The sequence below is a fragment of the Fukomys damarensis genome, unplaced genomic scaffold (genome assembly GCF_012274545.1).
Source record: "Fukomys damarensis isolate Sample0158 unplaced genomic scaffold, DMR_v1.0_HiC HiC_scaffold_14, whole genome shotgun sequence".
Lineage (NCBI taxonomy): Eukaryota > Metazoa > Chordata > Mammalia > Rodentia > Bathyergidae > Fukomys > Fukomys damarensis.
The window spans coordinates 28,775,038-28,801,455 of record NW_022900926.1 but is presented as its reverse complement, the minus strand read 5'-3'; the positions used below and the strand labels follow the sequence as shown (position 1 = coordinate 28,801,455).

At 37.5% G+C, this 26,418-nt stretch overlaps 1 protein-coding gene across 1 annotated transcript in view; it reads right to left on the bottom strand.

Moving 5' to 3' along the window:
• The window catches only part of Tfb1m (transcription factor B1, mitochondrial), a 57,978-nt gene extending 37,198 nt beyond the window's left edge, over window positions 1–20,780 (bottom strand). The window contains exons 1-4 of the mRNA XM_010625202.3: window positions 20,554–20,780; window positions 18,175–18,326; window positions 3,227–3,335; window positions 1,807–1,958 (exon numbers count right to left, since the gene is read on the bottom strand). Coding sequence (XP_010623504.1) covers window positions 1,807–1,958; window positions 3,227–3,335; window positions 18,175–18,326; window positions 20,554–20,776 — 636 coding nt within the window. The 5' untranslated portion in view covers window positions 20,777–20,780. The remainder of the gene's footprint in view (window positions 1–1,806; window positions 1,959–3,226; window positions 3,336–18,174; window positions 18,327–20,553) is intronic.
• Window positions 20,781–26,418: the final 5,638 nt, after the last annotated feature.

Genomic DNA, 26,418 nt, shown 5'->3' with positions numbered 1-26,418 from the left:
AATCCCAGCACTCAGGAGTCTGAGGCAGGAGGATCGCTGTGAGTTCGAAATCAGCCTGGGCTACATAGTGAGCTCCAGGGCAGTCTCAACTACATAGTGAGACCCTGTCTCAAAAAAACAAAACAAAACAACAAAAAACAAAACAATGCTTTTGCAGAGGTATTGACAGAGATCAATGAAGGCCAGACTTATTCATGAATGAAGCTAGTTGGGATCCATATGTTAAAAATGGTGAAACTGAGGTTCTACTTCAACTAAATACACAAAAATCAATCTCATAAGGATTATGGATACAAATGTGAAAAGTAAAACATAAAGCTTCTAGCAGATAACAAAAGGATATCTTCATAATCTCAAGCCATAAAATGATTTAACAAGACACATAAAAACAATAATCACGATCTAATGAGTTCATGAGAATACCTAATCTTTAAAAAACACTGTAAATAGAAAATGACAATATGTCAGAGAACAGAAGAGGAAATCTGCAACTCATCTAAATAATGAGGACTGGTATGGAGACTATGTGAAAACACTGAATCCAAAAGAAAAAGACAAGGAGCCCAACAGAAAGATATGCAAGCTGTGTACGTACATACCCAACTGACCCAAAGCCCAGTAAACACATAAAGGGGGGTTTGCAATGTCATTCAAAACCACCAGAAACAAAATAAAATGCAACACAATATACTATTACACCTAGATTAATTAAAACATACAAACCAAGCAATACCAAGTATTAGCAAGAATATGGAGCAAAATGAACTCATGTGCACTGCTGGTGGGGATATACACAGGTATAATGACTTTCAAGAACAATTTATCACTGTCTAGCAAGAGGCAGCACTTGCAGTTTCACTTCCATACACATACCCTAAAGAAATCTTGCCCATGTGTCCCAGCTGACATAAATATAAGAACAATGATGACAGCTAATTCTGAGTCGTCGACAGGAGAATGGACAAAAAATGACAGTCTATTGTGGGCAATAGGTGCATATATATGTAAATAAAGTATAGTTATGAGTAATATGAGCAAACCCTATAAAAGACGGTCCAGATAAAAAAATGCATCTTTTATGAATTCATTTATATAAAGCTAAAAAAAAGAGATAAAACTAAAGTATACTATTTATATGGATATAAATTCCATGTGGTAAAAAGACTATGGGATGGAATAATAAATCCAAAATTTACAGCACTGATTACCTCAGTGACAGGGAGTGCAACTGGAATGAGGCAGACTTAGAGCCCACAGTTCCCCTCCTTTAACCTCTGCAGTTTAAGAGCTGCCTGTGATCAGCCTGGAGGTTTTCATCCTAGAAACTGATTCAGAACACACCTGCTGGGGGGAGGCAGGCACTGCAGGCACCACCGAGGTGGGGGCTAAGACAAAATTTATATGCTGGATCATAAGAGCTTCGCCCTTAATTCCCTTTCTCAGTTGATGATCGTATTCTTTATCATCTTACTGAGCACAAACGATCAATTTAAGATACCACTCCACACCCAACATATGACTACATGGCTGACACACAGTTTTTGCCTTTCTCTGATCATGTCTATGGGTACTGCGTCCCTACATTTACTGCATCTCCTTCTTGGCTCACAAACATCATTCACATTCGCTCTCCCTAGAAGCTTCAAGCCCTATTATCTCTCATCCTCATATGCCTAAATTTTAGCTGAGTTGTTGCTTAATCTGTGTATACTCAAGTATGTACTAGAACATACAGCTGGGGTGAAAATACAGTATTATTTGGGAATCTGATCATGTGGTCAAATAGCAAAAAAAGTTAAAACTTACCTCAGCCACTTCCTTTTGAAAAGTCAAAGTCATTTGAGTTCTACCATAAGCAAAAGGTCCATTTCTATTAGAAATGTTCTCAAGCCACTTGATAATCAGTGGAGTTGAAACACTAAAAGGCAGATTTCCAATAATATGTATATTTGGAGGATCTGTTTTGTAGGGGGGAAAGTTAGAATTAATTCATCAATAAATCCCAAACATAATTTTAGTTCAGAGTAAAATCAAACCGGATATTAATAGTAACAAAAATACATTAAAAGATATGGCTGAGTATTTTTTAGTCATTTACTCTTCAAAAGCTGTATTTTCTTTGAATTGAACTTTGATTTATTAAGGAAAAACTTCTGTCTAATTAATGTTCAGTTGGTGAAAGTCCAGATTTCTGGCTTAGGTACATGAAAGAGTTGGTTTAAAGGAAAAGATAATTTTCTCTGGACGTGATGAAGTTAGAAAATGCCTATGGGGTTATTAAGGGGCCATATGCCCTTAAAAGGGGTACAGGTTCTGCAAAAAGATGTAAGTGCCTGCAGTACACTGGGGGAGTGAAAAACCAGGAGTGGAGTGAGCCAATCTGTACAATGAGAAAAAGAAGGCCAGAAAGAAAAACCCCAGAAAGAACATGTTAGAAGTGGGTGGAAAAAAAATCACTAGCAAACAATAGAGAAAGTTCAGAAATGTCAAAGGAAAAACAGGAAGGAAGGTCTGCAATTAGGGAATACAAGGGCAGACAGACTTTCCAGAAGACAGTTGGATAACAGTCAAATGAATGCAGGAGAGTGTAGTGAGCTAAGTTTCAAACAGGTTACTGATCACTGGGACAGGGGCAGGGTTGAAAACCTTGAGGGTGTTTACTGAAAGGTTGGCTGAAAGCTGGAGACTACAAATGCAGATCACTCTAAAGGAACCTGATCCTGGGGAAGCTAGGTGCAATGCATCCAAATCCTCTTCCATGTGTTCTGAGAGTTTCTGATGAGCAAAAACTTTAACTGTGGATTCCAAAAGGGTGACCCATAGAAGGTATCAATAAACACTGTCCATGAATGAAGAATAACTCTATTGATCACTAAGTGCAAAAGACAATGGGGGGAAAAAAGTATTGGGTGTTGCTTGGTTTACTAGAATACCTTTTTTCACCATATGGAAAAAGTAACACTTCATAGTTTACCCCATGTTTTATATAGATCACAAAAATGATGTTTAGTTGCACAGAATCTAAAACATTGGAAAATGCAAGACAGAAAACTAAGAAGAAATGAACTGGATTTTAAATTGTGGATGGAAATGGAAAAATTAAAGAATTACACTGCAAATTATTTAACTGTCCAGATAATTTTAAATATATTATAATAAATACTATATGAATTAAATATTTGTGATAGAAATAATGACAAAAGGAAATTAAAGACAAGGCACTTACCATCCTCCCAGGGTCTTTTAAGACTTGCTGGAAAAGACTTTTCTATCTTAAACGTCAACACATCTCCATGAACAATTCTCAGTTTTCCAGGTGCTGCATCAGAAAGCATCTAGTTTACAAAAAGGTTAATAAAATGAGTGCATACATTTCAGAGAGTAACAAAACTAAAATTAAAAAAACCTATGCATCATTAAATCAGTCAGAAAAGCCAGAGAATAGTAGTGATCACTGATAAACTGATAATATTGTGTCCATGGTGACAGATATTTATATTTCCCCTTAACACATCTGAGGGATTAGGGATATATAATAGTATAGCACGTTAGAATTTCACAAAAATATGTTTGTGCAACTTTGACTCTCAGAATGGCTTCTATTTCTGTAGAAGGCAGCATAAACTCAACTCCTATTTACAAGTTTTAAAAAAAATAGACCAAGGCCATTTTAATGAAATACTACAAATTAGGAACAAGCCATATGAAAAATGAAATTTAAGTCTTCATAGACTAAATATATATGAATGACACTACACATTACTAATACCTTTAATTAATGTATGGATAGATTCAAACTAAGCACTGTCCCTTGTCAATACCGGGCCCCACCTGGCTTTCTGAGCCACACCCCTGAACCGAGCACCCTAATCCTAGTATTTCTTGATCCACAAGCACTATCAACCTAATGAATTAGCCTACATGTTTTCAACAATAGCATCTTCCAATCTATTCCTAGTTTCCAGTTATTTGCTTTCTTTCCTTTTGCTTCGATCTTCTGAGAAAAACAACACATCATTTCCCTTTTTTTTTGTTACCCCTTTTTTTGGTCACTTCATTCACCTTGGCACCATACTCTCACAGTATGTACTAAAATACCAATACCTAGTTTAAAAGAGCCCTTTGGCTCTGCCAACTATAAATTTGTATTGTGTAATGTGCCCAATACCTAATGCACGGTTGATTCTTGAAGTCCTTGGAAAAATAGATAACATGCATCAGTGAGCTTTTAATGCAGGCAGGAACATAATCAATGAAAAAAAATCATCACTGCTCAAGTAGACTGCAAGGGAAGAATGGCTCTCTTCCTACAGAAACTCTCAGTGGGGAACTCAAGAGAACCTGGGCTCCAAACACCTCTAGGGATACAGAAGGAAGGTGAAGGAGCTCAAGCTCAAATGCAACTCTGCCTGGGAACCCATTGGTCCTAGTTCTACAGCTCCATAAAAACTGATATTTTTCTCCTACTACTCTCTCTCCACACCTATTTCAGGCAACTGACAGGAAGAATAAAAGGGATCACAACAGCAAGAAGGGTGACCCCAGAAGCAAGGTATACAGTTTGCTGACTGCTTCTATCTGCATGTTCACACTGTGCATGGTCCAAGATCCTTGACAGCACTTATGTATAAAACATAGTCACATATGTTTCTTTCCCTGCAACAATGAATGCTCCTCAAAGGCATTTATTTGCTAAGTACTTGAATAGCACCTGCAGCTATACAAAGTAGGTGTTTAATATGTATTTATAAGAAAATTGTGATCACTAACTATGGTGTCAACTTGGTAAGAAATGCCCAGTAATCTGTTTAGCATAGTTCTGGACATGTCTGCATAACGACTTACTGAAGAGGGAAGACCTATCCTGTGTGTGGGAGGCGCCAAGCTTGTAGTCTGGATGGAAAAGAAAGGGAAAGAAGGAAGTCTTCTTCTATTTTTTAAGAGGACATCCAGTCTTCACTACTGCCTGTGGACATCCATCTCCAGGCTTCTAGTATAGACTCTTCAGCCATTCAGCAGAGACCCTTTGGCTTCCTGATACAGACTTGCATGAGATTTTGCAGAGTTCCAGGACTTCTATTTTTGACTGAATCCTTTAAATGTCCATTCTTCCACACTTGACTCCTCAGGTGACCATAGTAGTAAGCCCGACTCATAAATCCTTATATGCATCATATATATGTCATGATATATATCTATCTTATATTAAATCCATGCCTCCAGTGAACACTAACTGATACAGGAACGAATAAGTGAATAGCCAAATGAACTCAGCTTTCTGAAAGCTGGCTCCCCAAATTTTGGGGATCAAGAAACTTGCAAAGATTTATTTTATAGTGAAGCAGAATTAAACAATGTTTTGGAAGAGAGAGCTGAAATGCCTATAATGGCAGGAGGATAAATATTTTAAGTTTGGTACTATCTAGTTTGATAAGGTTAGCCACAGTAGGTTAGCAAAAATGACTAAGTCTGGTACAAATATACTTTGGGATTATTTTAATTACCATAATTTACTAAAACTTTATCTGATGAGTGCCAAATAAATCTTAGAAAACATAATACACTAAATATTAAAAAGGAAATAGCTCTCTATGGGATATATTCTTACTATATAAGAACACTGAATGGTAACATTTACCAAGAGATAAGACTAAAATATTTCTACAATTATGGTTCATATCACCAAAGCTAATTGGCATTATAAAAAAAAAGAGGCTATCCTAAAAGCTTATGTTATCTGATGTCAATCTATACAAGTAATTAAGTAATTGGTAATTAGGAATAAAACAAAACAATGTAAAATTGACTCTTCAGTATAAATTTATACACTCCTAGGTTTAAAGTTGCATTTATATTTCTTCAGGATTCCCATTTAGGTTCAGGTTTCGGTCAATGAGAAACCAAATACATCCTATATAAGGTCTACCTACTTGACAACTCTGTAGCCTCAGTTTTGCCTTCCACCTCTCCACCACAGCATGAATAAATGTTGGAGTCCACTGATTTATCTGAATGCCTTGAAGCAATTATGGGGGAAAAGTGCTGCACAGACTGATCTGATACTATGATTACAGATAAGTCTTTGAAACACCTAAAATGATACTCAGCAATGACACACACACTTTCTAACCAACTAGTAATTGAAAAAAATGTTTTCACCATGATGATACTATTTGGGGATGGTGGAGAAGTGGGAGAGATCACTAATAGAGCCCTTCAAGAACCACCCTGGAGCCTTATACTTCAAAACCTGGGAGGAGTGACCATATAACAAACTCAGAGGCACAGCCCACCACAACCATGAATGCAGCAGGCACGTGATTACAGTCAAATGAGTACTTGCACAGACACTCTCAAACTGCTCTATCATTTTTACTTTTCAATTATATATTCTTCCAAAATGAGATATAAGACAGACACATTGAGTGAAAGGCATTAAGACTATAAGAAGAAATAGAAGGGCAGGGGATTTAGCTCAGAGGTTCCACCGCCTGCCTTGCAAGCACAAGGACCCGAGTTCGATAACCGGTACCAAAAAAAAAAAAAAAAAAAAAAAAAAAAGAAATAGAAAACCACACCTTGAAAAGAACAAGCATATATATAAAACACGAGCACTAATAATCCTATCATTAGAATCATTAGTCCTCATTTGCATAATAATAATACAACCCTTATAACCCACACTCTCTACTAGAAGTAATTCTATTAAATTTCCAAGAGAAAAAAATTTCTTTCTGGAATTAGGTCTTGTAAAAGTATGAAACAATGGGCTGGGGATAGAGCTCAGTGGCACAGCGCCTGCTGGGCAAGTGAGAGACCCTAAGTTCAATTCCCAGTAATGCATCCCCCACCAAAAAAAAGATAGAAAATATTAAACAATATAATGGACATGTCTTTTGTAGGGGGCAGGCAGCGGAACCACTGAGCTAAAATCCCTGGCTGGACATGTCTTTTGTAAAAGTAAGAAAACAAAACAAAAAAAAAGGTATATTCTTTTTATGGTCATTAAAAAAAAATCCTCCTCAAAGACAGAAAGCTTTTCTGCACAGAGCAAATAAATGTGATGTACCTGGGTAGCTTTGTGATTTAATGATGAGAAAATAATGTATGCAATTTTTAGAACTCAGGCAAAATTTCTTGAGAATAAACAATTACATGAAATATCTATTTTATATATTTGATGCCACCTCCTCATAGTAAGGGGTTTATAGTAGCCAACACCTTAAAGGGAGCTAAGCATTAATTAATTTGTTGTAATCTGTCCTTTATAGTAGGGTCCAAACACTAATGAAATTAATACCCACAGAAGGATTAGGCAAAACTATAAAAATCCATAAAAAAGAATAGGTGAAAAAATCAAATTTTTCTTTTGTAGCATGCCCCCAAAAAGACGAATGCTATTATTCCAAAGGCATTTAAAGTAATGTCACAACAGACTTTTTTAGGGAAATGACAGCATAATTTCAAAGTCGGTTTGCATGTATAGTAGAAATCTATCTACAGTACTTGGCATCATCAAGGAATCAGATGTTTTATTAAATTTTTTGCTCAATGTTTATTCCTTTATGTATTAACATTTGTTAAGAAGAAGAAACTTGTGAAAGGAAATGTTTTAAAACTGTATCGCACAATTTTCTTAACTCAAGAATAATGGACCCAATTTCTCCCACCCACTTCTTTTCTTTTTGGTACCAAGGATCAAACTTGGGACCTTGTGCTTGCAAGGCAGGCAGCAGAACCATTGAGCTAAATCCCCAGCCCTCCCACCCACTTCTTAATGCCTTGGGGTTGCTAGTGCCTTTAGAGCAATAGCCTTAATGTTGAAAGAAGTATGGATGATCCCTTATTACTTAGTGCAAAAAAAATGTTCCTGATTTCCTATGTTTCTCATAACTTTTCTGACACCACAGTAACTATTAACTTTTTGTTGCTGTCAATGGGCCTGCCTCTGGCACTGATCTTTGTATTCACAGTAGTATAATTACTTTGGTTATGAGCCACCTTTTGCTTACTTGTGTAGTTTTGTCTCTATGTTATGATTACGGTCATATCAAATAAGTTACATGTTTCAAGAAGCAATGCGTCATGACAGAAAGTCAGGCAATTTCCAAACAGCTCTGTATAAGTCAGCTTTGTCATCACTGACACATGATACCTGACACCCATAACTTAAAGGAGAAAAGGTTTAATATGACTAACAGTTTTGAGGGACTCAGTCAACGGTCAGCTTGCTCAAAGGTAGAAACATCATAGTAAAAAGGCATGGTGGGGAAAAATCTGCCTAGTTCATGGCAGCTGGGAAGCAAAGCAGAACAGTGCCAGAAAAGAAAGGGCAAAGACACGACAGACAAGGGCCACACCTTCATGACCCACTGAGAAACGCACAGAAGTGTGCTTCACCAGTCCAAGAGGATCCCAAAGCCAACCAAGCTGACAGTCCACACTAACCACCACAAGCGATTCCTGCAAGACGTCTAAATGTTTTTTATGTCTCTTTATAAGATGACAGGGAAGACAATAATTATAATAGCAATCATCTACTGACTTTTGGCCATCAGGCTCTTTAGATCAATTTTTATCTGCTCTTCTACTATACACAAAAGATAATTATTACTACAAACCTTCAATCAACCATCAAAGTACTGTAACATAGGCTGGAGATTTAGCTCAGTGGTACATTCTTGCTTCACAAGTGCAAGGTCCTGAGTTTGATCACCAGTACCAAAAAATTAAAAAAAAAAACAAAAAAACCCCCAAACTGTAATGAATTATAGACAATAAGCTACAGGCTGGGCATGGTGGCGCAGGCCTGTAATCCCAGCACTCAGGAGGCTGAGGCAGGAGGATCGCTGTGAGTTCGAGACCAGCCTGGGCTACACAGTGAATTCCAGAGCAGTCTGAACTACATAGTGAGACCCTGTCTCAAAAACCAAAAGAAAAACAAAACAAAACAGACAATAAGCTACAGTGGGAAGGATAATGGCCTTCCAAAAATGTTTAAAGTATGATCTCTGAAACCCATGACACAGAAAAAGGGATTTGCAGGTGTAATTAAGTTAAAGATCTTGGGTTGGAGTTTGTCCTGGATTGTCTGGGTAGGTCCAATATAATCATGAGGGTCCTCAGGTGAGAGAAACAGAAGGATTGGTGTTACCAGCAAAGATGGAGAAGAGGTCCATGACTAATGAGTATGGGAGCCTCTATAAGCCAGAAAACCAAGGCAAGAAACAGGTTCTCCCCTGAAATCTCCAGAAAGAACACAGCCTGCCGATCTTAGTATATGTGCTGCCGAAGCAAGCACAGCCCTGCCAATCTTGATGATACTTGATAGAACTGCAAGGCACACAAAGCTTATACATGGCAAATTCAATACCATTCTTTCAATAAATAACACAATAAGTATATAAAAAAATCACTGAGGATAAAGCAACACTAACTTGACCTAAATGAAATATATAGAATGTTTTATCTGATGATAGAAGAATGCAAATTCCTTCACCAGAATATATATTTTTATGGAATATATGTTCTTTTCAGCAAAACACAACTTAAGTATATAAGAAACCAAACCACATTCATATACCATGAAATAAATCTGAATAAATTTTACTTGATGCAGGTCATGAATGTTCTCTGATCACAAAGGAATTGAATTTTAAAAACTATAATAGTACATAAGATCCTAATGAGATAACTGACCATGTGAAATAAGAAGAATAGGGCTAAAGGTGTAGGGAAAGTGGGAAGGGTAGGGGAAAGGTAATAAGGGAAAAGAAAAAAATAGGAAAAAATGAAAAAAATGGAAATAAAGTGTTTGTAAATGGCGAGGGAAGGAGGTGGTGAAGGGAGGGCAGGGACAAAGGGAAAAAATGGGAACCAAGACCTGTCATGTAAAGGTACAAGATCCCAATGATGAATGTAACTGTACTGTATACCTGAAATGTACCAATAAACTCAATAAAAAAAAAAACATATATCTGAAAAGTTAGGGTTTACAAACTAAATGATGTATTTCTAAGTAAATCACAAGTCAAACAGAAATCAAGAGAGAAAATGGAACTGAAGTTTAAATAGAAATTCTGAACTTTCAAAATCTTTAGAAAGGTTTTCTTTTTTTTTGGTACTGGGGATCGAGCTTGGGACCTTGTGCTTGCAAGGCAGGCAAAAGAACCACTGAACTAAATCCTCAGCCCCCTAGAAATTATTTTTAATGAAAACATCAAAATCTATTAGATTTTGCTAAAGCAATACTAAGCAGAAAATTTATAGCAGTAAACACATAAGAAAATAAGAAAGGCTTCAAATAAACAATCTCAGCTTCTACGTTAGAAACGATAAAATACTAAAAAAAAATCAATGCACCTAAAAACTCTCTTTAAAAGAAGATCAATAAAGTTGATCAATCCATAGCCAGTCCAATCAGGAAAAAAAAAAAAAAGATGAAAGGGAGAGGTGACATCACTAAAGATCCTACAGATCATGGGTTTAACATTAAAAGAATCAACGTAATTCATCATATTACCACACTAAAAAGAAAAAAACTGTATGATTATTTCAATAAACTCACAAAAATCATTTTTGCAAATTCAACCTCCATTCATTATTTAAAGGGCGAAAAATAACTCTCAGTAAACCAAGACTAAAATGGGTCTCTTCACTCTGATAAATAAGATCTAGAGAAAACATACAACTAACATCATATTCAGTAGTAGAGACTGTATTTCCCCTCAGGTCAAGGACAAGGCAATGATGTGTACTTCTACAACTAGTCAACATTACACTGGGAATCCTAGCTTGTATGATAATACAAAAAACAAACAAACAAACAAACAAACAAAAACGAGGCCTAGAGATTGGAATATAGAAGGTAAACTGTCTTATTTGATGACATCATAATACATGCAGATAAAACTAAGGACTATACAAAACAGCTATGTAGCAATATCGTGTTTAGAAGAATTGCATGATACAAAGTGAACACCTGAAAAAAGAAATTCATGATATTTCTACATAGCAGCAACAACCAAATGGAAATTGAGATAAAAAATATGGGCAATTGGGCTGGGGATTTTGCTCTGTGGTGCTACCACCTGCCTTGCAAGCACAAGGTCTTGAGGTCAATCGCCAGTACCAAAAAAAAAAAGAAAAAGAGGCAATAGTATCAAAGTATATAAAATAGAAGTAAATTTGAAATGTGCAAAATCTTTCATACTAAGAACTATACAGTAGTGCCCAAAGAAATTTCAGAGAAGTATTTGTTTCAATTTAATCCCAACCAAAATTCTATAAGGTTTTTTAATATTAATGGATATCAACAATCTGAATCTAAAACTATATGAAAATCAACAAACAGTACACTCAAATGATACTGAAAAATAAGAATAACGTTATCAGACTACATTACTTATTAACAGTTTACTATAAAGATATTATCTCTATAAAGGTTGATATTTGTGAAAGGTTAATGCAACAGAATTGAAATCCATACATATATAAGATAAAATGATTTTCAGCAATAACATAAAAGCAGTTCAATAAGGAAAAGAGAATTTCAGCAAACAGTGCCAAAAGCCCCCAAACAAAAACACCTGACAGCCTCCCTTACCTCATATAAAAAATTTTAAATCAAAAAGTACCACAGACCTAAGTGTAAAAGCTAGAATGATAAAACATCTAGGAGAAAAATTCTTAGTGATACTGGTTTTGGCAAATACATAAAAAATAAAGACGCACAAAATCAGATTTGTTTTTCTTTTTTGTTTTTTAGGACAGGATGTCTCACTATGTAGTCCAGGCTAACCTCAAACTCACAGGGATCCTCCTGCCTCAGCCTCTCAAGTGCTGGGATTATAGGCTTGCACCACTATGCCTGACTCCAAATAATCTTTAAAAGGAAGAACTGATAAATCATACTTCATAAAAATTAAGCTTCTGTTCTTCAAAAGACATTGTCAAGAAAGAGAAAAAGGATGCCTCAGCTAAAGAGAAAATATATGCAAAACATGTATCTGAATCATATAAAGATCTCTTAAAAAATCAGAGACAAAAACACCATTAAAAATAGCAAAAATATTTAAACAAACATTTCCCCAAAGAAAGGGATAGCAAGTAAGAACATGAAAATAAGTCCAATATCATTATTCATTAGGGAAATGCAAGTTAAAGACACAATGAGATAGCACTACCTACTTTTCATTTTAGGATGTCTAAAATGTAAGACTGACTATACCATAAATTGAGCAGGCATGAGAAATATCTGCAACTTTCACACACAGGTGGAAAAAGGTAAAATGATATTGTCACCTCATAAAATATTTTGTTTTTTGTAAATGCTTGACATATAACTAAACAGAACCCAGATATGCTACTCCTAGTTCTTTAACCAAAAGAAATTTAAGTACATATTCACCAAGAGTAGTAAGCGAATTTTCAAATAGATTTATATGCAAGAATTCACCATGCACTAAATTAAAATCCAAATGGATTAAAGATCTAAATATTAAAACAGAAACATTAAACTTGCTGGAAGGTAAGTTAGGCAGAACTCTGGAAGACTTTGGCATAGGAAAAGACTTTATGAACAAATCCTCAGTAGCTCCGGAACTAGCAGATAGAATCAACAACTGGGATCTCATCTTATTAAAAAGCTTCTGTACTTCAAAAGAAACCATCAGCAGAACTAAGAGACAACCTACAATGTGAGAAAAAATTTTTACCAGCTGTTCCTCAGACAAAGGACTATTATCAAGAATATATAAAGAACTCAAAACAATCAGTCCCCCAAAATATAAAGACCCGATTCAAAAATGGGCATCCGAAATGAACAGACATTTCTCAGACAAAGAAGTCAAAGCCGCAAGTAAATATACGAAAAAATGTTCTACATAACTGATCATTTGAGAGATGCAGATGAAAACAACACTGAGATTCTACCTCACCCCACAAAGAATGGCTGCTATAAGAAATCACACAATAACAAATGTTGGCAGGGTTGTGGGGAGAAAGGAACCCTTCTCCATTGTTGGTGGGAGTGCAGACTGGTGCAACCACTATGGAAATCAATATGGAGATACCTCAAAGAGCTTGGACTGGAGGTTCCATTTGACCCAGCCATCCCTCTGCTGGCTATCTTTCCAAAAGAACTAAAAGAATAATATCACAGAGAAGTATGCACACCCATGTTTATAGCGGCACAGTTTGTAATAGGTAAAACTTGGAAACAGCCTATTTGCCCATCAGTTGGAAAATGGATAAAGATGTGGTTTTTCTATAAAATGGAATATTACTCAGCCATAAAGAATGAGAAAATAGATTCATTCATAGGAAAATGGATACATAATGAAGATATACTCCTAAGTGAAATAAATAAGGCACACATGTGTATATACCGAATAGTTTCTCTGGTGTAAATAATCTGCAATAATACATAAGATCCTAATAAGATTACTGACATTGAGAAATGGGAAGAAAGGAGCTAGAGGTGTAGGGAAGGTGGGACGGGTAGGGGAAGGGTAATAGGGAAAAGAAAAAAATGTGAGATAATGAAAAGATGGAAATAAAGTGGTTGTAGATGGGGAGGAGGGGGTGAAGGGAGGGCAGGGACAAGGGGAAAAAATGAGAACCAAGACTTGTCATGTAGAGGTACAAGATCCCAACAATGAATGTAACTGTACTGTATCCCTAAAATGTACCAATAAACTCAATTAAAGCTGAAAAAAAAAACAAAAAACAATGAAAAAACCATCAAAAAGTAAAATATATCTACCAAACTGGTATGAGCAAATTCAAACTGATGAACATCTCAGCATGGGTAAATCTCAAAATAATTATGCTGACCAAAAAGACATTAGGCCAAAAATAAAAGTAAATACTAATGGATTCCATGAGTATAAAATTCTAAAAAATGGAAAATAACCTGACACAAAGCAGATCAGTAATTTGGGATAGATAAGAGAAGGAAGAGATGGATACAGAGAAAAAAAGTAATCCTGATGCTGTTCATTATCTTGATTGTGGTGATAGTTTCATATGACTAAAAAAAAAAAAAAAATAACGGAAGAAAACAAAAGATAATATGATTTTTAGAAAATAAGTAACAAAGAGATAAGAAAAAAAAAAAAAAAAATATATATATATATATATATATATGTCAAAACAGTAATTTGAATGCTTTCAATATGTGCTCTACTGAGCTACAATTATGTCTCAATAAAGCTGTAAAAAAAAGTATTAGTATGTTAAATATTCCATAAATATCAGTTATTATTGTTCTTACTGAGGTATAAAAATTGAAAACAGAAAAAAAAATGCCCCAAAGAACCTGAAATACTCATCTGAGGAAGAACACATCATTAATGAAATTCACTCCAGGACAGAAATAGGGAAGAACCCACAAAGGTGTTAGCTCTCTGAGGTATCAGCAGATCTTATTCCCTTTCAATCCACTCAGCCACAAAACTGTAACAAAAATAACCAAAAAATACAAAAGCAGAATGTATCAACATTAAGACAAAGAAACCCTACATGCCCTCAATGGGAGTTAGATAAAGTGGAGAAAGCCCCAACATTTTCACAGTACAGCGGACTTTCCAGTGCCATCAAAAGAGTAACATTAATTTCCTCTTATACCTCATGCCAGATTAGCAGTCTTCTAATCAATTCTTAATCCCCAAAGGTGCCCAAGGGATAGGGACAAAATTTGATTATTTATTAACTAAGACTTATTGACTGCTTACTAAGTGTAAGGCATTCACTCAAACTTTATGAGTAAACTGAAGCACAGAGATACAATTTCCTGCCAAAGTCACAGAATTGGTAGTTGTCTGAGTCAACCCACTTAGTCTGATGCAAAAGTCCATGTTCTTTTTTCTTTCTTTTTTGCGGTACTGGGGATTGAACTCAGAAGTTTGTGCTTGCAAGGCAGATGCAGTGCCACTGAGCTAAAAAAAATCCCAGCCCCAAAAGTCCATATTCTTTACCATAAAACCATACACTATACTGCTTTCCTTATCAGACAAGTTTTCTTGCCTTTACGACACAATGACAATGAAACCACTCTACTAACACCAGTTTTTCTTTCCCCTGAGCAGCCAGGTGATTATATCCTAAGAACTGAATTAAGCAAATGATATACTTTTAGCTAGAAGACATTTTATAAATTATTACTTTAAAAAGTAATTCTATTAGCTTAGAAATCACTAAAATGGAATCCTTAAAATAGATCACTCTCTTTCTGTCTTTACTCAGTTTTATGATTAATTTAGGACCTCTAATAGAAAGTGGTTTTACATAGTGAAACATTCTTTACAGGAAAGAGAAGCCTATTTGATAATTTAGTATTCAACATTTCTTTTTAAGGGGAGTTCATTCCTACACAGAAAACACTAGGAATTAACTTTGCTTTTTCTGAAATGGATGAGACATCAAACACACGTTGTGTGTAGATTAATTTGCTTTGAAACAATTCTTAATACTTTAAAAAAAGCATAAAACTTTGACAATCAATGCTACTTACTGGGTCAGCTAATACATAGATAGACACAGTTACAGAGACAGTCTTATTTCCCATGGCAACATTACTATCTGCTATACAGCAGGTATTGTTATATGTAGAGAAGATTCTGCAAGGCATTAAAAAACCCTCAAATTTGTACCCTCATAGTACCTATTTCTAGAAGGGTGACTCTGTCAACACACAAATGAGAGGAATATATGCACAGTGTCCAATGATGATCTCTAATGAGGTAAAACAAGGCAGAGGGTTGGAAGGCAAGGATGATGGGGTGACTGAGAAGAAATGGGTGGCAAGTGCTTTTTAAACAGTCTCTCTTCAAAGATATTTAGGTCAAATAACAGGGAATGTTCATATTAAAGCAGTAAACAGAAATTTGATTCCTTCCCATGCCTAATAAAAAAAAAATGCAAACAAGCCAGGCACCAGTATGAAAGGCTGAGGCAGAAGAATCACACGTTTGAACATAGCCTAGTCAATTTAGTGATGCAAAAACCTATCTCAAAATTTAAAAAGGGCTGCAGATGTACCTCAGTGCAAAGGGCCTGGACTCAATTTCCAATACCAACATCATCAAAATGACCACCATAAAAAAGAAAAAAAACCCAAAACAAAGAAACAAAAAAACCCCAAAAAAACCAACAACAGCAACAACAACAAAAAGCACATATGAGATGGAAAGATCTGAGGATTAAAAAGTCTGTTAAGGGCAAAAAACATCAGGTGAGTATTCCCTACGTCCAGAAAAGGTCAGCAAAAATAAGCGGATGGGACAACATTATTCAGGTTTCTCTAATCATCTCCCCAAAAATAACAGTCTCATTTCCACCTCTAACTGGAACACAGTTCTTAAAGTAATAAAGATCAAAACAAAAATTACTTCAAAATTTTATATCCAATCAAGGAATACATACTATGTGACAACCCCAAAATAAAGTGAGATGAATTCTATCAGAATTAAATATAATTAAATATTATGAAATCCTTTAAAGCACAAAGACTGGAAGAAGCAAGGTGAGAAAAAAAATTACTAGGTTTCTAAAAAAATCAGCTGTATGCACATAGTCCTAGATTTTAAAATCAATTTCTCAAACTGCTCAAACAGAAATTAAACATTTTTCCATTAACACATTCACAAGTAAGTATTAGAATGTATTAATTTTAAACCAATTTGTCCTTTTGTATAAAGTAAGAATGTAGATAATTTTTTCTATTATAGTCACATAATAAATTGCCAGTCATCTGAGCCAAAGGCTCAGGGCTATTTTAAAGTTCTAGAATTACACAGGACTCAAACAAAGGCCCTTAAATGATTAAGTGCTCCCATGAGGAATTCCCTTTAGAAGATCTCTGAAGTAATGTGTCCCACTGTTTGACAATGTTTTAAAACTTAAGTTTTTCCTTACTTCAAATCCTCAATCCTGCCTCCCTCAATTCCCACCTATTTGATTTTTTTCTTTCCTAGAAAAGATCAAAAAAGTTTACCCTGTCTACTGTCAACCTTTGTTAAGTTTATGAAGACCCTCATTCAGGCCTTCTCTTCTCCTGTGCAAATTATGTCCTGTTCAATATTTCAATAACATTCATAGTAGTACCCGTGTTTTTAAAGATGCACATACCATGTCATTCAAATCTCATCCTAAATCTGTAAGCATAGTGATACTACTTCATTCCTTGACTTAGAATGCATAAACTTAAGTCTCTCTTGATGAATAGCTAGCATATGTCTTTATCTCTTGCTTGTTGTATTAGTTATTTTTCTTGTTGCTCAGACAAAATACCTGACATCTAAAGTTAAAGGAAAGGTTTATTTAGTTCACAGTTTATAGGTATCTTCAGTACATAATTGGCTGGTTCCAAGGCAGGGAGGCACAACAGTCATCGCAGAGGAGAAACAGCTCATGGCTGGCAAAAGGTAGCAAAGCAACAAGGGATGACTACAGTTCTTTCTATTCCTTGTATCTTATCCAGGTTACTTGGGACAGGCAGCACTCGCACCCTTAATCCTAGTGCCCTTGATTCTAGCATTGCACCATGAATCAATTCCAGTGTCAAACACTCTAGATCCAGCCACCTGTGAAAAAGCCCCACCAATGATTACATGAGGCTTTGGGGGCACATTAGACACAAGCCATAATACTTGTGATAATGTTCCTTGAAGGAATAGGTTATATAGTGCACAGAAAATAGATCCTCTCCAAAAAAGATATATCACAGAGAACAGTTGGTTTAGCATCAATGTGTAAAACATGTTTATTCAAGTTGTAAGCAACAACCATATGGGGATGCTTGTTAGAAATGCAGATTAGTTCTAAACCTCTCCGGACTACAGGATCAAACTCTCTGGAATGGTGCCTTGAGATTCACAATTGGAGGAACAATCTGCATAATCCTTGGTTATTTTTGGACTTAAGAATCATGGTCTAAGATTTTTTTTTTCAGCTTTAATTGAGTTTATTGGTACATTTTAGGGATACAGTACAGTTACATTCATTGTTGGGATCTTGTACCTCTACATGACAAGTCTTGATTCTCATTTTTTCCCCTTACCTCTGCCCTCCCTTCACCCTCTCCTCCCCTCCCCATCTACAAACACTTTATATTCATCTTTTCATTCTCTCACATTTTTTTGCTTCCTAAGAAAGACACTTTAAGTATCTCACCTGTAATCCAGGAATAAACTGAGAGTCCTTTTCAACCACTAGAAGTTCAGCAACATTGGCATTGAGAATGGATCTTGTGATTCCTCCTGGCCCAGGGCCCACTTCATAAACATAAGCATTTGTCAGATTTCCAGCTTTCCTTACAATTTTATCTAGAGAAAAGAAAGTTTTAGCCTTTTTGATGATCTTGGCAATTTTTATATATGAAATTTTAAACAGAAAGTAATCTATAAAAAATTTTTATCAGCTATTGCCCAATCAACAAGTCCTTTATATACAGTATTTACTTGGTTACTTAACTCTCAACTTAAACCAACATTTAAGTTATTTATATTCTATCACTATTTAATTTTACCAGTTAACAAAAATGAGATTATTAACATCAAATGCAATGTCAAATCACGAAGCTTGAGTATCAGTCTTGCTCTGCTCCTACCTGACATTCTCTGACAAATACCTTAACCTCCCTTCACTTTGGTTTCCATAGGAAGAGTGGATAATACTATCTGGAATGTGGAACTCACTCCCAAGGTTGAATAAAAACATGAGAAAATATAAAGACAGAAATTTTAAAAAAGTAACACGACCCATATTTTCATCCCTGAGAATTTAATATTTAAAAGGTGGCTAAAAACTAGTAGAAAGGGCTGATACTAGTTGTTACTGAATGAGAGAATTTTAGAAGTTGGTAATCTTTTAAAGTTATTGTAGTGGTCCCCTCTCCCAATTAAAAAATGAGAAAATTTAAGCTGTTTTATCCAAAGTAAAATTGCTACAGGTGGAATAAAGCTTGTTCAAAGGGTGATCATAAGATACTGTGAATGTTTAAATTTTTTAAAAAACTGCAACAAAGGACACATTGCCAAGAATAATGGGATAACTGTTTTTTGAGCATTTTGAGGGAGGGTTAATGACAATGTATCTTTTACTACAAAAACTTTTTCGGTGTTTATTTACCATATATCACAGGATCACCCCTTGTTGCCCATATACTTTCAGCAATTAGAGTACCTTCATACATCTTACTGGATTTGACTTCTGGCTCTTCCCCAAAGTCAAAATGACATTAAAAGGTAAATGTTTTGAATCAACTCAGGCAGACAGCCAGGATGTTGCAACAAAAGATTTTCACCAAAGAGGACTTCTAGAACTGCTTCATAAAGTTGCAAGAATGATGTGTTCAAAGAAAGGGGATAGTGTTTTGAGGAAGATTAATGGCAATGTGTCTTTTACTGTAATAATTTTTTAAAATTTCAAGTCATATTTTTTGAGCACACCTCAGCGTTCAAGGCATACAATTTATATACTCTTTGTGGAGTGTGCATCATTTAATGGAAATAAGCTTTCTGAGTGACTGTTCTTTTTAACTTCTGAAAAGAAGCCAAGTAGAATATCAAAATCTGAAATTATAAGCACTCCTGCTGTGAATTAGTATATATACTTGTAAAAATCTTATTCTTGGAATCTCAACTTTCACAAAAGACGATGACTAATAGGGATGGAAGGAAAGCTAAAGTATATATTTGTCAAGACTCACCAAATCAAGCACCTTAAACGGCTCAATTTCACTGTATATAAATTTTACCTCATAAAAAGGGACTTGAAGATGTGGGTATGTAAACTATTTTGTAAACACCACCAGGACTTACTGTCTTGTTCCTTTCCATATGTATCCCTAGCATTAGCACACAGGTTACACAATATGTTATTTTCTACATGAGTATCTGCACCTTTGAGGATCTGACTTAGGTAAACGCTTAAATAATGAAACCTACGAAGCATACCCTTTTGAAATAAGGTATTTAAATCTCAGCACTAATTTAAATTCTATAACTTTAAAATGCATAAGATGGAGCAGGGCGTGGAGGCGCACGCCTGTAATCCCTGCACTTGGAGGCTGAGGCAGGAGGATCGCTGTGAATTCAAGGTCAGCCTGCCTGGGCTGCACAGCGAGACCTTGTCTCAAAAAACTAAAACTAAAAGAAAAACACAGTGCATGAAAAGCCACCGTGTGCAGTCCCATTTCAGTGTCTGACTTGATGACTGAAGTTCACGTGACTGCTAACATCCACCTTTGCCCGGACCACCCCTTCTCCGCACCGAGCGCTACGTTCACCCCGTGGGGCTGTGCAGGCTCACGGCATACGCCCCTAAACGGGGGCGGGGGGGGGGGGTCTCGCGAGCAAATATCTTCTTTCAAGGGTCCGGAAGGTGAGACTTCAGTGTGATAAGGAAGGACTTGAGCAAAGAATCTGACCAAACCCCCGCTGCATGCCCACGCCTGGCCTCGAAAACCCGCTCGCCGGGTCCGCTACAGAGCCCGGCCCACGTCCCCTAGGACGCCCGGGGAGAATTGGGGCACAGTGACAACAAATCCACCTGTCAGCCTCAAGTCCAGGAGAAAATTCTGGGACAGCTGCTTCACTGCTCGTAGTCTGAACAACTTAAGGATTTCTCGAATGGTGGGCAGCGGCGGGAGACGAAGAGCTGCCATGAACGCCGTACGCGACGCCTGCCTCACGCGGGGCCCTCCCGGAGATTCAAACGCACCTGGCGGGCCTGAAGCCTGGGAGGTTATAGCCCGCCTCCGTACACGGCTCATTGGTCGGAGGCACCGTTGACGGAAGTGACGTTAAAACAGGATCCGGGTGCGCTGAGAACGCAGATTCTGTGTTTCTCTGAGAGCGGTGCGAGTTGGGAATGGTAGTTTGTGTGTGTGAACGCCGTGAAGGAACCCCAGCTGGAGAAGCCTGTCCAAGTGGAGAGAGTTCCCGGGTAGACCGGGCGAGGCGGGGCCTGGGAGAATTGGCGGGGCCTGGGAGAATTGCCCTGGCTCTGCAAACCTGCTGTAGAGGTATTGTTTAGGCCCTCCGATGGTCTAGATGCCTGAGTGGGAATAGCAAAAAACAGGTGATTAGAGGCAAAACTCTTTGTTGGCAGTTCTGCCTTGTAGCTGGGTTTGTTTACAACCTCGGTTTTGCAGGTGCTGCATATTGCGTACCTAACTTGTCTTGGCGTGTTGTTTTTGCGTTTTACAAAGAAAAGGTTCATTTTCATCACAAGAACACAGACTATATACAATACACACCAACAGAAGTTTTAAAAAGCGCACTATGCATCTTCTGAAAATTCACAGTACAAGTGATATTAAATATATAATAAATATATATAATATAAAAAGAAAAACAATTTTTAAAAAATCATTGACATTGTTATGCAACACACGTGAATCCATCTGGAACTTCTGAAAAAAAAACAAAATAATTTGTCAGGTGGAGTTGCTAATTGGGATGGGGGTGGATCTGTACCTATATTTTGTTGCAAAAGGTCTCAGGACACTAACAAAAAGGAGAATAGAGTAGCGTAGGTGACAGTATACCTCTGTTAAACAGGAGTACAGTCGTGTGATGGGAAATGGGTGAGATATATGCCTGTGGTTCAGAGGGCAGAAGGTTTGTGCTGCACCACCCCCAGCTGTCTAGCAAATCAAATTGTATTCTTTTATTAAGGGTTATGGCATAGGCCAGGAGGCCTGACCTGCAGGAACAACCAATGCTGTGTTTAGAGACTCCTTGGAGTAGTCATGGACACACAAGGTCAAACTACATAGCAGAATCAACATGAGTCTGGACAAGGATAAACTCAAGTCCTAATACATACCAACTACTGTAGACAAGACAAAGTCCTAATCACCAAAGGTGAGTTTTACAGTTTCACATAAATACACAGAACAGTATTTGTAAACTATTATTAAGGAACTCAATTGTAGAACAATAATTACAGTGTAGCAAGGAGGGTAGAACAGCTATCTTATAACTCAAGTAACCTGGTTAGGGCAGCAGAGGCTGTGCCATCTGGTTAGAAAGACACCAGGTTCACAGAGGGGCTGAAGGTCAGCATTAGGACCAGACTGACAAGTAGGAACAAGGTGGCCATGTGACTGCAGATGGACCTGGGGCCCACACTGGGCAGTGTCACTCCAGATGGCCTAGGGGATTCCTCTGTAGCCCAGGGAAATACAGCAGGTGTACAGATGAGATAAATGATATATATATGATTATTTGACTCAAGTTGTATATACTATCTACCTATGATGCATATGCTAAAACATATAAATGCATATTTACATTTGTACATGCAGGGTGGACTTATATTCAATTTTAGAGCAGACAACAATGAAACAAGTGGCTGTAGATAGAAGTAAATCAGTGACTATCATTTGGCGTTCATAGTCAGCAGGAACCTGGAGCGTTGAACCAGGACAAATGAACCTTAACTGTCCTGTCCAAACGTCACCAAGTTTTTGATCTACCAATCTCTCTTGCCAAAGATGAAATGATTGCCCTCACAGGTTTGTGTCTCGGGGAGCCTTACCAGGTGGCCAGCCAACTAGCAGAGTTGGGTGAAATGAGTTTTGGCACCAATAATTTCCAGTCACAGAAAGAAAATCCCTTCCCTTCGGGTACCTTGGGCAAAGTTGCCTAATCTGATCCTTAACTAAATGATGCAGTATTTGTTCCTCCCAGGGAGAAACAGTCCTGGGGAGCAAGGGGTTCACAGCCTTGAGCTCTGAGACAAGATACAAAAGTACAGTGTTGCCACGAAGGTCTATTCTATTCTATTCAACCTCATCTGCATTCTGTGGCATCCTTTGGGCTATGATACAGCAGGAGGGCTTCAGAACTGATTGGAATGCTTTTGAGCTGGAGAGAGTGGGTAAGGCAAGTGAAGAAGAATGGGGCATGGACCATACAGAACCCTGTGTAGTTACTGAGTAACGTACAGTACTGAGCAATAGGACATAGTGGAAAAGGCCTGATACCCAGCAGTGAGCTATCACAGTCAGGGGTCCTTGCACAGAGAACAGAGAATCAGGGAAGGCATGGAGAATGAGACTACTCTTAGGAAGTTTGTGCAATCGGGGATGTTGCTAGAGATCTCTGAAATAGCTCTAAGAGAAAGAAGTGGAAATTGGCACTGTCAAGATTTCGGTCAGAAGGCAGCTTGGTCAGTTCTCCATGACCAGCTTTCCACCTGTGCTTAACAAAACCTGGAAAGAAGACCTGTTTAATGCAAGACAAGGCTGTAGCAAAGTTCAGTCTAACTACTGGCATGCCATATGAATCAAGCTAGGTAGAAGGATGAAAAGAAGCACAAAACACAGGGTGTCTGGTTCATTAGAAAATTTTCCTCTTCCCTTAATTCAACAAAGGCATTCAGTGAGAATGGCGGTCACCAAAATCAATTACTTGCACAGCATCAATCTGCTGCCTGCCTCTCTTTTGTGCCACTTACATTCAGATAAGGCTAAATACAGAGCACCAGCCAAGCTGTGGCAGATCTTAAGAAATAAACTTTTTTTCTGATTACTAGTGTGAATTTGTCATTGCCAAGGTGCCCCTGGCCTAGCAGAATGCTTTTTGCCTTGCTAATGTAACACTTTAAATTTGCCATAGGCTTACGGGCAATAGGTCTGGGTCTCTAAGAACAATAGTCATCCTTTTCTTCAGGTCAAAGGGTAAACCATCAATAAATCAAGAATTCTTCATTTGTTTTAATGATGGGGAGCAGAGTCCTAGTCTGCTTAATGTTGATTGATAGATTAGCTGTGCTTCTAAAAAACAATGGATAAGTTTGCCAACGAACCACTTATATTTAGAATCTTTCTCACCTCCACTCTTTAACTAGACAAGAAAAATTATGGCTTTCAAAATTAAAGTTTTAAAAAATATAGCACTTTCTAAACATATGTTTAAAAAAACAATATAAGCCCATCACCATCAAATTTAAAGGATTATTTTGACATAAAAATTGATCTTCATGAAATTTAACTTGGCAAAACATAACTGAACTAGACAGTTTTTTGAAAATAATGCTTTTGTTGGCTGAAGAAGCAGAGGGGAGAAACTCCAGGGTTTCAAGAGAAATGGATAATCTCCTTGTAAGGTGATTTCAATGACACTGGTGGGAAAACAAATTCCTTTAAAATAAATTCACACACACCCACACCCCCCCCCACACACATATTTTTTTTAAATAATGGCAGGGAGAAAAAGTTCTTGGAAAGGGTGTTTGCCAAAACCCTCAGTGCTAGTTGACATAGGAACTAGTTAGTCTTTCTGAAGATGCTGCCCGAATGCTCTCTGGAACAGCTGCTTTGGGGACCCAGTTCTCTCCAATGGAAGATAGTGACTCATTCATTTGCCCTCTGAATTTGTTGGCTCTTAAAGCCTTTCTGGTTTCACTGAAGCTTAATTGGTCTGACCCAGCTGAGGGCAAGATGGAATTGGGGGCAGGCTTCTATGTTCCCCACATGCATAACTACTCATCATGCACAAGAGGGGCCATATAGGGATGGAGTGACAAGGTCTTGGGTTGGGAGAAGGAGAGGTTTTGGTCTGAGGTGTCCGTGAGACATGAAAGACCTTTGAATTTGCCTTATTTCTTGCTGCAGGGCCATGAGCGGCCCTGAGTTGTTAAATAAAACCAGTAAACATCAATAAAGTGCCTGTCAGTATTTACCTAGGGCTTTGTGTAGACTCTGGTGCATATTATTTTATTTTTTATAACCCCTTACAAATGTAAAATCCAGCTGGTTTGGTGGTGCATGCCTGTAATCAATCTCAGCACTCAAAAGGCTGAGACAGGAGGATTGCCATGAGTTTGAGCCCAGCCTGAGCTACATAGTTCAAGATCAGCCTGAATTACACAGTGGGACCATCTAAAAAAAAATAATAATAAAAACCAATCTTGGTCCATAGGGGCCATATACCGTAGTTTGTAGAGCCCTGAGTCAAGCCCTCTGCCTTTCTATAGAGCTGCTTCTCTTTCTTCAAAATAGTTTTAGAATTCCACCTTGCTGATGGATACCAGGTGAGCCTCTGGATTCAAGGCTCAAGATGAAATTACCTACTTCAAGGTGCTACCTACAGGCAAGGTTTGGGCTACAGCCTTCTCTATTCCATCACTGCCACTGGGGAGAATGGCAGAAACAAGAAGTAGTACTCTCCCCACAGGAAGGGATAGTTGTAAACAGCTGTGAAGCTTTTCATCAATCTCATTCTGCTTAGAGAAGCGGCTCAAAGTGACTCTGGAGTGGGCCCCTTAGGAGTTTTCCCCCTACCAAAATCCCATTTGCCTCCCAAACAATAGTACAGTAGATGGGACGTAATGAGCCTGTGGGTTAGGTTTTCTGGCAGGACAATCCCATCGCAGAGCTACCACCCCTACCAGATGTTGAAGTACTCCCCAAACTTAAACATAACCACATATTCAGCAGCAGATGAAGCTCCACAATGCTTTGGGGTCCTTCCCCCTCACTAGGGGTGCTGTATGCTTTACCACTAGCAACAACTGAGAATATCACACACATTTCCCCCACCTGACCTGGGTGCTGGCCTAATGCACATCATGCAGTCACAACAGCAGAACCTGGGCAACTGAACAGGCGACTGCCTCTTTGCACAGCACAGATTCAACAGTTTCAACAACAGGGCTGGATATGTTTGGCAACTTTAGCCAGCAGTGACCTGCTTGGTGCATTTAAACTGAAAGTCTTGATGCTTTGGGGGTCCTAACAAAACAAACAAAACTTGTTTGGAGAAACTCTTTCTCCCACACTATTATTCCTCAGAATGAGCTTTTGTCATTATTGTATTTTAAAAATAAAAAGCATAACAAGAACAGAGAATGCACTCACATTGCCTTCCCAGGGTTCTCCCAAGATAGTTGGAATGAAACGTGGGCTGTAATGATGATCTGCTCATGCTGCAGGTGGAATAATTTCAATAAGAATACATACCTGTACATGTTCTTTAAAACATGATTCTTCTCAAAGACAGGACAGAGTATGTGTCTACCAGTTGATAATTTCTGGGCCTCACTCTGTATCTTTCCTTTCTTCTTGTGCTGTAAGTTTTTTTTTTTTTTGGATAAATAAGAGCTTTATTGAACTAAAATTTGTATACTATACAATTTACAAACTTAAAGTGTGTGATTCAGTAGATTTTAGCATGTTGACACAGTTGCACACCCTAACCACAATAAAATTTAAATCATTTTTGTTGTCACAAAATAACTCTATCCACTATCATCCCTCCCACTCCCACCCTACCAATCTAGGCAACCACTGAGCTACTTTCTATCATCACAGATTTTTCTATGCTGGGAATTTTATCCCCCTCAAATTTATCATGTTTACAGCAACAATAAAGACCTTAATATATCCAAAGAAATGGAAGTTCT